The sequence below is a fragment of the Athene noctua genome, chromosome 2, assembly GCF_965140245.1.
Source record: "Athene noctua chromosome 2, bAthNoc1.hap1.1, whole genome shotgun sequence".
Classification (NCBI taxonomy): domain Eukaryota; kingdom Metazoa; phylum Chordata; class Aves; order Strigiformes; family Strigidae; genus Athene; species Athene noctua.
Window position 1 is genome coordinate 141,617,810 of NC_134038.1, and position 13,501 is coordinate 141,631,310.

At 39.2% G+C, this 13,501-nt stretch overlaps 2 protein-coding genes and 1 long non-coding RNA gene across 11 annotated transcripts in view; 1 reads left to right on the plus strand and 2 right to left on the minus strand.

The window, feature by feature from the left end:
- COLQ (collagen like tail subunit of asymmetric acetylcholinesterase) overlaps nucleotides 1-622 on the minus strand; it is a 43,937-nt gene extending 43,315 nt beyond the window's left edge. For all 6 annotated transcript variants that reach the window (XR_012633227.1, XM_074900485.1, XM_074900484.1 and 3 more), the window contains exon 1: nucleotides 408-622. Coding sequence is in view for 5 of the 6 variants with exons in the window: in XM_074900485.1 (XP_074756586.1) it covers nucleotides 408-513 (106 nt within the window). In the remaining variant the exon portion in view is untranslated. The remainder of the gene's footprint in view (nucleotides 1-407) is intronic.
- LOC141958040 (uncharacterized) overlaps nucleotides 1-13,501 on the plus strand; it is a 17,259-nt gene continuing 3,758 nt past the window's right edge. Inside the window, exons 1-3 of the long non-coding RNA XR_012633228.1 lie at nucleotides 1-477; nucleotides 5,978-6,082; nucleotides 7,901-10,415. This is a non-coding gene — a long non-coding RNA (uncharacterized LOC141958040). The remainder of the gene's footprint in view (nucleotides 478-5,977; nucleotides 6,083-7,900; nucleotides 10,416-13,501) is intronic.
- The window catches only part of HACL1 (2-hydroxyacyl-CoA lyase 1), a 24,517-nt gene continuing 21,809 nt past the window's right edge, over nucleotides 10,794-13,501 (minus strand). For all 4 annotated transcript variants that reach the window (XM_074900477.1, XM_074900475.1, XM_074900476.1 and 1 more), the window contains 2 exons: nucleotides 13,106-13,292; nucleotides 10,794-12,713 (listed from right to left, as the gene is read on the minus strand). In XM_074900477.1, the coding sequence (XP_074756578.1) occupies nucleotides 12,681-12,713; nucleotides 13,106-13,292 (220 nt within the window). In that variant the 3' untranslated portion in view covers nucleotides 10,794-12,680. The remainder of the gene's footprint in view (nucleotides 12,714-13,105; nucleotides 13,293-13,501) is intronic.

Genomic DNA, 13,501 nt, shown 5'->3' on the forward strand with positions numbered 1-13,501 from the left:
TCATTTTCTTTCCCTTGCTGTAATCTACCTAAGCTCATCCAAAATAGAAAGAAACATGCAGACATGCAAGTAATATACTAATCAGGCCAGATCCTTGAATTAGCACAGCACCATAGAAGCCAATGGTAAAAAAGCATTTTAGAGCAGCTGAGGATCTTGTCTATTATTTTTCACAGGGAAAGGAGGGGTTTAAAACCAGAAATTATAAAGTAAAAAGCAAAAACAACCAAGAAACAAAATGTCCCAGAATGTGGCAGAACAGGTCTGCAATGCAAAATCCCTCCATTGAGATCTGCAGTTTGAAGTATTTATTTTTTTCTCCTGTGTTCCCAGTCACCAGAGAGTGCAAGAATCAGAGTGCAGAGAGCTTGAAGCAAGGAAAAGTAACAAGACTTAAAGCAATTTACCTGCTGAAACTGAGAAGATATTGTCAACGTACGCAGTCTGAGATAAAGCAAAGCAGAAGAAAAGCTGCAGGTAAGATCCCCAGACAAGTGAGCTGAGGACCAACATGTTGGCTGCACCCTGGCAGATTCCAGCTCAGAGGCGCAGGGCTGCTTTGGGGATCTCTCTCTCTCTCTACCCTCGCTCCCTCTCTGCCTTGCCTGCTCTCTGCCTCTTCCCTGGCTGTGGGATGCGTGTGTGTGTCTGTGTGTGTACGTCTCTCTCTCTCTCTCCCCCCCCCCCCCCTTCTCCCCGTGCCTTTAGGAAGAAAGAATGCCAACCATTTCCCATTAAATCTTCTCCTTACACTAGACACGGTTATATTTAACTCCTGTGCTGGATCAGTTGCCCCTATTGTGGACATTAGTTGCTAAAACTGGGACATGGGGGATTCTGGTTTTGCTAACAGAAGCAAAAAGGCACTTTGGATAATAATAATGATGAGCAGGAAAGGGAGAAATTATGAACTGGACTATAAACAGCATCCTTCACATCATCCTTGCAAGCAACCAGACACCAACGTTGAGATGGATAAAATCCCTGATCGATCATCTTCTACAGGTCACTAATTGCCTTAATGAGAGATGAGCAGTGACCTAACATCTGCTTACCACTGGTAGTTAGAGGCATACAGGCATTGCGTTAATTTACAGAGTGCATCTCAGGCTGAGGGATGCCACAAAGGCTTCACAAACCGCACAACAGATCATTATTTGGGATTTAAGTGAAAATGACAGTATCACTAATAGTGCCAGACATCGTAGGACTGCAAAGGGTTTAGTGACAGGGTGCAACAGGTGGAAGAAACAATATGTGTGCCATGATGGGGTGAGTGAAACGCTATCAGCTCTGGGGGTGGCGATGGTCAACACACTAAACAGCACTGTGGGAAGAAAACAAACCTCTGACTCTCTGAAAAGCAGCGTGTGCCCTTGTTACCTGTACAAAAGCTTAGTGTTTCTGTGCCTTATTGCAACTTGCAGGGCTTTGCAAATAAATTCCTGTCCTCTGAATAACTAGAAATGGGATCCTCCTTTCTGCTTGGAATCTGACAGTGGTTTCCATGAAAAGCAGAGGTACTCCTTTGCTGTGAAAACCGTCATTACTCCCTCTCTTCCAGATGGAGATAATTTTCTTTGCCCACTGTCTATTGTTCCTCCCAAAACAAACATGAAAATTGTTTGGATTAATTATAGAATTGATATTTTTTTTAATCTCAGGAAAGTACTCATTGACAAAGATAATGACAAATCTCCCTGGGTGTTAACTCCTAGTGAGTACACCACTAAGGGGCAAAGCTATGTATTTCCACAATTCTAGTTAAACAATCTTGGCTGTTATTTTCAAGACGTTGCAAACATATTATTTCTAAATGTAATGGCTTGATAGGAACAATCATATCTGCCTTATATATTTCTATCCTTAAAGGACATGTTTAATCTAAAATGCTTTCTAAATGCTTTCTAACTTATCTTTCCAGTACTGCAACTCTTTGGATAACTGAATTTATTTTTTAAGTTAATCTACTTTATTCCACTGTCTGTTACTTTTTAGTATTTGGCTACTTTTAGTAGCTTTTGACCAAGATGACCATGCATTAAATAAATAAGTGTCATTAGTTCTCTTGGCATGCTGCATCCCAGAGGGAAGGGCATAGCTCCTGTGGAGTTTATCATGACAAGCCCTATGTAAGATAAATGTCCAGCTGCCTGATCGCAAAGGTAAGCAGTGGAATATCCCCATGCTAGAAGCCTGCATGGATGCTAGAAAAAAATTACTCAAACACAAAAATGTCAAGATTTTATCAAAAGATTCACCTCTGGAAATGTTTGACGAACTCAGTAGTTAGTCAAAGCAACAACTGAGTAATTTCAAATCCTCCTGAAATCTTCCTGCAGTCTTTTAGCAATAGAAAATTGGGTAAAAATCTGTAGTACAAAATATGTTCTATTTGATAAGGAAATTAATTAATCCAATAACACTACAAAGAACTAAGACCCATATCTTTCCCCTCCTCCATCACCCCCCTTACCAATTTCAGTTCTTGGTTCTTCCTAGAACAGAAACATGTTTGGGTAAAAATGCAACATCTTGCTTGAAGAATATTGCAAGGAATTCTATTGTAAACCACATCCACCCTCTGAACTGCTCTAAAGAAGATAGGAACAAGGAATATACCCTTTCCTCGCAAGACTGAGTGCTATATTGGAGATGGCTAGAAGCAATACAGAAAGCCAAGGCTGTTTCAGAGTTAAAAAAAGACACATATAGTTAGCTTTGCAGTCATTCTTAGGTAGAGATTTTTTATCCACTTTTTTCAGTGGAGAACCCTGATTAAAAATGTATGTTTTGTCAACATTCTCCTTTCTTTTGACATAGCATCTCCATCACTCCAAAGTCTAAGTCTGTTTGACCTGAACTGTCTCTTGGCCAACACAACAGGAAAGCTCTGTAGGCAAACACTTTTGCAGAAAACATGCCAGCTTTCACAAAAGACTTGAAAGATATTTGGACTTATATTTGAACAGACCTCTTCATCATGATGTAGTGGTAGTTCATCAACTTGCTAGTTTTTAGTGGGGCCACCATTAGGTCAACACAAAGGAGAGCTCTCATTACAAGGCAGCAAGCCAGGCCATATCAAGGTTTGTTTCCTCTAATTTTGAGGTATTGGCCCTACCAGCTAAAACTGTTGGCAAGATTGCGAATGGTTTCAGTGGGAGAAGAATGAAGTCCCTTAGAAATAAAATGGACAATAGCTGTGGGCTTTTTGCTTTTGATTTAGCCAGGTGACAGTGCACAAGACTGACACTCCATGCTAACTAGCACTCCATACTAGAGGACAAGGATGTACACCTGGTTACACAGCTCATTTCTGATCTCCATGGCATTGGTGCATGTGATAGAGACAATCCTGAGGAGGGGAAGTGTCACATAGCAGAGTGAGTCCTATATGGTGCAAGAAACTTGATGGACGTGTGCTTTCCAGGCCTCTGAGCTATCATCTCTAAACTTGCTCAGCGAAGCAGTACATTCCTCCAGCTATTCCCATGGGCTTATGAAGTCAATGGAAAGCTTCTGCATCCTTCAAAGAGCTCTGCACCAGGTAGTTAAGGCCAATGATCTGAGATCAGACGTAGGTCCTTGTCTCTATCATCCAAATAGCAATCAATAACAAAGGATTTTATTTTCTTTCTTCTGTATTCACTGCAGCTGCTGTTGCCGGTGTAGTGAAAACCCACACTAATATGACTTCACGGTGCAACCACTGGAGAAGATCCCATAAATATTTGGGAATAAAAATATTTTCAATTTTGGGGGGAATAAATGAAAAAAAATATATTTTGATATGAAATGATGCAGTTGCTTGAAACTGAATTAATATATACTGCATAATTGCTCGTCTCATCTAGAACTGCTACTCCGATACCAAGAGTACCATTCATTGAATGGAAATACAATGGCTTCAACAGTATTTCTATTTCAGATAATATTAGCTTAAGAAAGAAACACAGCAAAGTTTTCACATTTCAGTTTCTAGGTCTTATAAGATACCCCAATGGCCTAAGTAAGAACAAGGGGGTTTGAGGATTTGACTTAAAAAACTGTTCTACAATGAGAACCTCAGAACCCCAAATGTCACCTGCAGTTTATTGTTCAAAGATAAAGATCACCACAGTTTTATCACAGGGAATCAATTGCAGTTTTAAGAATCCTATTTTGAATAAATGTCATAGCAACTAAGAATGTCAAAAGCCAACCAACACACAACAGCAACAAAATCTGCACAGTTTACCTGCTCAAGTAGCACTTGCTTGATCTTTTCAACTCAGACTTGAAATCTTAGAAGTGGGTGGATGAATCTTCTGATGATCCTACATGTAAACAGAATTTACGAACCTGTATTTTCTATTCAAGAAAAAAAGACTTTTTCCCAGTCCAGTCCACTTTTGGTTGGCAGGTCCTTCATGGACAAGGGAAAATTAATGTAGGTAAAATATCATCAATCTCAGGGTTCTATATGAACATAGCTCTAGTCAGAAGGACAAAGATAATCGAGTCTTTCTAGTTCCAAAGTCTGAAAGCTCTTCTGCTGAGTGGGGCAAAGGTAAAACAGCAACCCAGTGTTAATGCAATAATTCAATAACAGATCATGTCTGCAGAGTAGTACAGAAGAATTCTGTTCATTCAATTAGTGCAGGAGATGGAAAAGATTCTTTATAATTATGTTTTCCTTGTTAGATAGCTATTTAGCAACAATTGTTTTTCACAATAAAAATACCTGTTCAAGTTTGCACATCTGAATCAGTTACACCTAACATTTAGATTTAATACTTTGACAACATAGCTAATGCTACTTTGGAAGACGGTATTATCTACAAGTACTAAGACAGCTGCTGAAGTAAAAAAGACAGTAAGTGCAGAAAAAAAATGAACGACTTCAGCATTTCCTTGCTGGTGTATTAGGTCTAATTCAGAAACCCATATAGGAATAGAGCCACTAACTGTGTGATGAAGTAAATTCAACCAAATGAGAAAGTTGTGACTTAACAGTTCTGCTTGTGCTAGTCACCCAGTAGGGTATCACGTCACAGGGCAGTTGGTCAGTTAAAGGCAAGCCAGTGCTAGTAAATCTTCAGATTATCCACTGGATGAAAAGGGCAAAGGTGGGACATTCAAGGCAAGACAACTTCCCAAAGCAACCCTTTCTGCAAATTAGTCACTTAATGGATGTTATATGTTGCACAACAAGCAGTGGCCTTCTGGCCTCCTCTTTTCTCTATACTCTGTATTTGACGAGATGCAAAGCTGGCTAGGGAACTTGATTTATTTTTATACCTTTCAGAGGTCATTTGTTTCCAAAGCAGCTCAGTTCTTCATTTTTTGAAAGTTCAGCTTGAAATGCTAACTTTGCATCTTTAGACCTATTTCAAAGGCTTAGTCTTTTACTTTTTTTTCTCCTATGAGTAATGCCCATGCATACATTTCTTTTACTATTGATAATGGAACAAACTACATTGTAAAAGAGTTATGAACATGATTAAAAGTTATGGGATAATGTCAAGTGACTTCCATCAACGTGATCAGAAGAACCCCACTGTGGCCTTGTAATGTTGGAAGGCACAACAAAGTAGAAAAATTTTAAAACAATAATTCAGCTGCTGACCTTTGTAACATCATTATTCTTCCCCTTTCCTACTGGTTTCATCTGCCTTTCAGACCTTGCCTTTCAAACTGCAAACCATTTAGCCTTTGTCTTGGGATTGCCTAAAATTTTGCACAATGACAGGGCTGCCAGTCACAGCTGAAATATATGCATCTTCATAATGTGATAGACATGCAGAAAGCCTATGCTTCCCTACAATGCATGCATGTGCTGTAAAAATCTATATAGGCAAGAAACCCATGGACTTGCTGAATGGTGATCAAATGTGCAGAAGGTTTGATAGCTCCTCAAGTTCAGATACTAGATGGTTTTATTGTGCATACATAGTGTGCCAAATGTTCTCATTCTGCTGTATCTACTGCACAGGAGCTGAACATCATGCAGAATGTGTGATGCTTCTTGGATGAGGTGCACTCATCACACATGCTCACAAGTCTGCACAGAATCAAGGGATACATCCAGGATTACCAGGTATTTGGAAATGCTGAAAAACATGCAAAATTCTAAAATTAGCCATAGAAAAATGTTCCATAGGAAAAAGAAGATTCCCATAGAAACCCATGTGTACAATGGCCTTGTCCTGGCCAAATGAGATCTACGGTTCCTGGCATGTAAGTAGATAAATAGCCTTTAACATGCTACAGTGGTGAATCACAGAAAGGTTACAGCTATAACCTAGTTTGCTCTTGATATTTACATCTAGAGGAGATGGAAATTGTCTTCAGGGTCATTCTTTCATCTTATTTTCATTTGGATTGTCTACTGCTGTTATTTACTTTATTAGTAAATGTCTGCAGGAACTCATCACCTGTACTAGTATCACTGAGGTTAAGAGTATCTGGCAGTACTTGGCTCTCACAACTCTTAATTCAAGGGATTTATCATCTGGTTTGCCAAAAAGCCCAATCATCTTTTTTCTCTGTTAACATTCTTGCAGGAAAAGATTGTTATTGTCTTAACACTCACACTAGTCTTAGGACTCTTTATTCCAGAGAGCTTCATGGATGCTGACAATGCAGCATCCTGTTCCTGATTTTCATACTGCACTACAGCCTGTTACACCATTAAGATGCAAGGAAACATGGATCCAAACATGGCTGCATACACACTTGAGAGAATGCCCCCTCACATAGGTACTGCAGCCTTTGGTAGAGGAAGACAAGTGGCCAGAGCACCACTCATTCAGGAACGGACTTAATCATGAGCAAAACCTCAGGCACACAAGTGAAGCTGCTCCTGAAGTGAAGCGTACACATACGTGCCTTGCCAAATCAAGTCGTGAATAAGCTTCAAATACCTTGTCTTTAAAATAGCATGATGCCTCATTTTCCCATGGCTGGTTTTCCTCACATGGATATCTCTGGGCACTAAGTTTTTAGGGATCCTGTGCCTTGCAGAATACAAAACTAGGAGCAGAGCTGCTAAACCCAACTTAGGGAACAGCAGCAGATGATGACACTCAAAGGTTCAATCCAAAGGCTTAACAAAAGAACCAACACAATAAAGCTGGGGATGGGTAAAGAACTAGGTCATAGTAGAACAGTAGGAAGAAGTAGCAGTATGTTGTCAATTTTGCTTCCTGCTTTTTTTATTTTTTTAAGCAAACGGACGGCCACAAGTGCCAACCATGACACTATGGCAAACAGAGTTCAATGAGAGTTTTTTGGCACCATAGCTGTTGGGCAGCTCATATCTATGTTTTAAAACTGCCACGTTTTTGTAAGCTGATGGTAAATTTCATGCTGATTTCAAGGGGTGCTGGATCAGGCTATTGGTGGAGAAGCTTTGCCTTTCTACAGTACTTCAAAATTTGAAGCCCAGGCTGTACTATTACTGTATCAGCATACAAAATGGCTGGGCACTGCATGTTGCTCAGTCATTTTGGTGTGCCAGGGTTGTTGTCTTCCACATACAGGGTAACAGCTGAGCATAATCAAACTAGACAAATGCATTTTCCTAGCTCCCTTTGCAGAATCAGGGAGCTATAATTAAGGTTGCATTAGCATTTCCGTTATAAAGTCCTACTTTTGAAGCATCAATCATCTGTATTTTAGACATCCCTACCAAGTGGCAACTTGGCACACAGGGATGAAAACACTCAGAAAAATCAGCTCTTACACTAAAATCAGTAACAAAGGCCTTGCCAATTTCAACTACATAGAATGAGGTCCAGCATTAGCTGCTTATCTGTGGTAGCTTAAAATTCCTCATACGGCTGAAATATTAATTTTTCCTTCCATAATTTTTACTTATTTTCTGAACACTTGAATGATATCCCTGTTTTTGCAGAGCAAGAAGAAGGTCTGTTGCCTGGCTAATGAGGCTTTCATACCTAAATCCCTGCAGCTGTGTCTCCTTGCTGTAAGAAGGATGCACTGCTTTGGCTAGAACTTGAAGTGTGCCTGCAAGTCCACCAGCATTGGTATCAGCACCTCTCAATCCCAAGGTCTACAAAATGCCATATGTGTACATTATCTTAACGACAGGGCCAAGGAGACAGATGACAAGTTCTTCAAACGCTTCAAAAAAGTGCCAATTTTTAATACTTTTAATGTGCTGATTTCATTAGAGGGATTTATCTCTAGCTTGGATGAGTGCCTGCGGGTATGTTGACACTGCAGTCACCACTGCAGCTGCAAGGTGATGCAGAGGTATGCAAATCTGCTGTAGTCACCATAAGGAGAGAAGTCCTCTCGGCCCAACAACTTGGTTCTCAAATAGGCTTGCAGGTTCTGCTGTTTCACGCTGCAACAGCTACAGCTAGTCACTGCACAAAATTCATGCCCAGAAAGAAGCGATTGCTTTCTGGGAGCTTATGTTGTCATATAGACTGGAGGTGTAAAAAGGCTAATATGAGTCTTTTACTATCTTCCTTATGTGGTAGCATTACCAACACTAAGTACTAGAGGAAATCTCCCATCAGCTATGTGCAAAGATGTTCTAAACTGCAGACATTCCCATGGCCATGGTCATTTACACAACCCTAGACAGGCTGTTAATCCATTTCTTCAACTCTTGTCTTTGAAAGCATCCCTCCTCTGCATCCAGTTTAGAATTTGATCCAAGGTATTACACAACTAATTGCTAGCTGGATTGTCCAGACAGCTTGTAACTGTCAAAAAGTAGAAAAATTCCAATTAAACTATTTTACACAACCTTTTCAGTAGTATGCTTCCTTATCTATCACCCCCTTTAAAAGATTGATGAAAAAAATTTAAGACTATTAACTCAAGCAGGAAAACTGTCATTCTATTAATTTCTCTTACTTATTTCTGCATTATTTCAGGCAGCTTAGAGATTCCTGGAAAGAACAGACACCAAAATAATTCTCATTTATATTAGTGTGTGCCATAATTAGCTGAAAGGGCTGCTTTACTGAGGGCCTCTTTAAACCTTGTCCATCTGGTTTCAATCAAATCATCAAAAGAAACAGCAAATGTCTCCATCAGAATAGCTGTTTCTTACTAACTAGGATATTCAGTTATAAGTAAGTTAGTTGACAGGAGTTGCACTGCCTGTATGTCATAAAGACAATCACCTCTGATACCTGGTCTGACCTCAAAATATCACTGAGTAGGTGAGTGCCAAGCACTTTTCTCTGCTAAGCACAGCCATCAAGCTCTTTAAATAGCATAAAGGAGCTGCAATTGGGATTTTGATTCCAACATATAAAGGAATGATGTAGTCAGGGCAGAAGTCCCTTACATTTCCTAACAGGACTTTCACTGTAGCTTACAGTCACTGTGTGCTAATTTCTTGGGTAGAGTGGCAGGCCTGATGATGCATGGGTGCTTGTTTTAAGTTTATTTGGGATTTTGCATGCGTGCTTAAAAAACAAATCTTGCCCGACCAAGTATTAAATCTGGTTCCTCATGAAAATGGGTATATGCTATATGGCCATAACAACTGAAGGCAAGCATGCATGACATACACCCAAACGTTCACATGGCAGACAGTTTACAGAATTTGCTGCAGACTAAAGGTTAAACATAATTGCTAAAGTTAGTAATTACTGCAAACTAAACCCATTAGCAAGCTGAGTGCACCAAGAAGCTGCAGGAACACCTGCTCAACACCTTACGCTATCTTGTGTGGTGCTGAGACAGTAACAAACCTTCCTTCTCATCCCTTATACCTGGCCATTTCACTGTTTCACCTGTGGTCCCATAGTTAAATTACCTGCTGAGTTTTGGACATCTGTGATGCTTTTCGTGTACCACTTGTTCCTCCCAGGTTCCAACCCCTTTCATGCATGCCAGTGTCCTCTCTTTGAAGAGGACAAGTGCTGCTGGCCTGAACTTCTGGGTTCCCCAAGCACATGAACTGAGCAGGCCCCTGTAAGAAAAGTTTTCATAGGAACTACTACACTAATGACTGATGGAGGTCAACCATAGCAGGTATAGCAAAATTTAAAATATTCTTTATTTACCTGAAAGCCACAAGACTCAGAACTGTGTCTTATTTAACCACTAACTTCTGGTATGTCTCAGAAAATTACACTCAGTACCTCTTCCACAGCATCTTCTTTCAGCTGAGGGGGCCCATGCATTTCCTTCCTCTTGAATTTGGTGTCTTGAGTCTGTTCAATACCTTTAATTCTGTGCTCAGCCAACTGGAAATTTTTCTTCAAGGCCAAAAGTCACATGGGTAAGCATTCCCCAGACTTATGACATCTGTAATTTTTGGTTCCTTTTAATAAAATTAGGACACTTCAGAGATAGCTTGTTTCTGTCTCCTCTCTGAACCTGTTTTCTTTCACTCCTCTTAGATGCAATCCCATGGTGTAAAACATAGTATCAATCAGGTAAGCTATATAAAAATGTACAGATTTTGCTCTCCTTGATTTTATATGGAAATTGTGCACTCTCTCATCTCAAAAAACCTAATTATTACAATGTAAGAGTTTCTATTATGTCATGGTAGTAGTCTATGTTAAAGCTGAAAAAAATGTATTGTTAATTCTTTCAAGTTTTTTTAAAAGCTCAATGAAATCCAAACTGATGTTACTAACGATGTTATCGCCTCCCCACAGTTTTGTATTCTTTGCTTTCCATTTTCCAGGTGACTTGACTTATTAAAATGAACTGTGCATGTTACTGTGTTTACACAATTTTCTAAAAATCCAGTGTAAGCTGATTTCCAACAGCTGACAAAATACTGGCATAATTCAAACACTCTCATTAAAGAAGAAACAGTACGAAAATCACTTTTTATTAATTTTCAAATACAAACCAAGAATTTCTGCATTTGTTTATCCAATGCAAATGATCTCCCCTGTGGTCAGTCCCAGCATTAACTCTTACAGATATTTTACATCATTGTAATGGATTGTGTCCAATCACTGCAACGTAGTAAAATCAATTTTTGAGAGTTAAAAAGAATGAAACAAAATCAGTGACAAGATTTGACGTTGTTTCATATTCCTTGCAGAACACCCCAGAGGACATAGCAACTCTGCCTTCTCAGCAGCCTTACACTCATTTCTTTTTGCACTTCTTAGCCCTCCTAAGAGTATTACCTTCCTTGACTCCAGCATTCTTAGTGCCACATGGCTATTCCCACACACACAGCAAGTAGTGGTACTTCTAGGTAGATTGTGGTACTCTCACTCATGTCAGATACTATCTTTCTGTATGAGTGTGTAGAGACATTCCTCTGCCTAACCCACAGACTTGTGTCAGACCCAGACTGAAGTGCAAGAACTAATAAGCCAAGGTTTCTGCAACAAATCTAACCATAGGCCAGGATCCTGTCAGGTCAGCCCTCCCCTTCCTCAGGTCATTCAAGTGCCTTCCACAAGTTAACTAACACTTAATGTCAATGGAATAATAGAAAATAAAGCAATCAAAACCCAAATCAGAGCCAGAATTTTCCCTTTTACATATGTAACAACAAAGAACCTCCCAGTGCATTTAAGAACAGATGTAAATATGAAGTAACCTGCTTAGTGAGTAGTTGCTGTAGGCCATGATAGAAGCATAAAGAACTACTTCACTTTTAAAGTCTAAGCTCCAAGTCGGATGGTCAGATGCAACAACAGATGAAAACACAGTAGAGAACCTCAGGTAGGCCAACTGTTTACTTCAAACGTTACTGCATCACAGCCAGTGCGAGTTGGGCACTAAGTTTCTATACAGTAAGTACATTATAAGAAGAACCTTTGTTGCATAATTAGTCAGCTACAGCATGAATGCTGGTAGTTGCTTTGTGATGTCAGCCAAACTGAACTTTAAGCTCCAGCCTAATACTTTTTTTCCTGTTGTTCTGGTGTTTTGTTTTTTTTTTATTTTGTTTTGAGGGGTTTTAAATTCTTTTAAAAATGCTTCTGATTATAAAGATTTATGCTCTATTAATCCTGAAAATCTCACTGATAAATCCAGCCCTGTTTTCAGACTACAGTGATGATAGTGCCTTTGCAAAGAACAAAGCTTCAAACAAAAATCTAAGACTTTTTTCCTACAAGCACCCTAAGTCCCAGTTAACAATACCAAATGAAATAGACAGAAACTCAGCCCTTGAGTAAGGTTGCATTTTTAATACACTACTTCTACCTGCAGGAGAAGCTGAAAAAGCAACCTGTAAGATTATGAAGCAACTATCAACCCAGTAGGCTTCAATGCATAATAAGGCCAATCAGCAGTTTTTCACAAGATGCTTTGTTTTGATCCTTACAGGACAAATTCTCTAACAAGTAGTATGCTGGTGGTAAGCTAAAAATGAAGCTACTATAATTGCAGACTGCCAAAATTTCCTGTTTCAGTCAGCATAAAACCCTGACTCCAGAACATCCAAGATTTTAATTCACAAGTCTTGATGGGTGTGACTGAGTAAAAGTATATTTTATCATCAGTGTTTCTGTAGAATCTGCTAGAAGGCCTGGTGTACATTCATATATCTTTTTAATTTTACAATTACTTAATTTCAGCATTTAAAGATTCCTCTAATAGCAGTTCTACAATCCCACTCTGTTTCAATGCTTATGTAAAATAAGAGTTGTACCAGTACCACTTCTGGAAACCAATTTAGTTTTGCTTAGTGCCCTGCCTTGCACCACCACCATCTTCATCTATTACAGGTTAGAACGAGTCAGCCAGGGAAATTCCTGGAAGAAAAAAAAAAATTTAAAAAAAAATAATAAAAAAAAAAAAAAAAAAATCAATGGACAAGCAGTAAGAGGATACAAATATGTATTAACTACCGGGTGGAATCCCCAGGAAATAAAGACTGCTCCAAAACATTTCCATCTCATTTTGTCAGGAATCAAAAGGAACAACCATAAATTTTGGAAACAGTCATTAAAGAACTATGCATTAATAATAGCCAACAGGAAAAAAATCCCACAAACCAAAGAGCCAAGCAAAGCAGATGGCACAATGTAAAAACGCCCATTCTCCTATTTTCCAAATCTAAAGGCAATCTTTCTGCCTTCTCTAATACTTCCTGAGGATTTCAGAGGCTTGCCCATATGAAGCTTGCAGAAAAACATATACATACCTGTTTCTTTCTCTCAGACTGTGGATCAATCATTACATTTATAAGTGAAGGTGTTTGCTTGTCAGCCACACTTGCTTTCAGAGCATTCTGCAATTCTTCTGGTGTTTTAACAAAGTATCCTTTACCTCCAAAGGCAGACATGATTTTCTCATAGTGTGAATTTGGCAGGAGAGAAACAGGAGGTACACTGTAATACAATTGAAAACCTCTGATTAATGGCAGGGAATAGTTGCCAGACTGACCAATTTAATTCTTCAGCACTGATTTTAAAGTGTAAGCTGATTATTGTGCTGGTCTGATGAATTCTTCTGGGCTGAAAGAACTATGTTTCCTATGCCATTTAAGCTGTGTATATAGGGTAGCATACTCATTTAATCTTCTGGAGACATTCCTGAG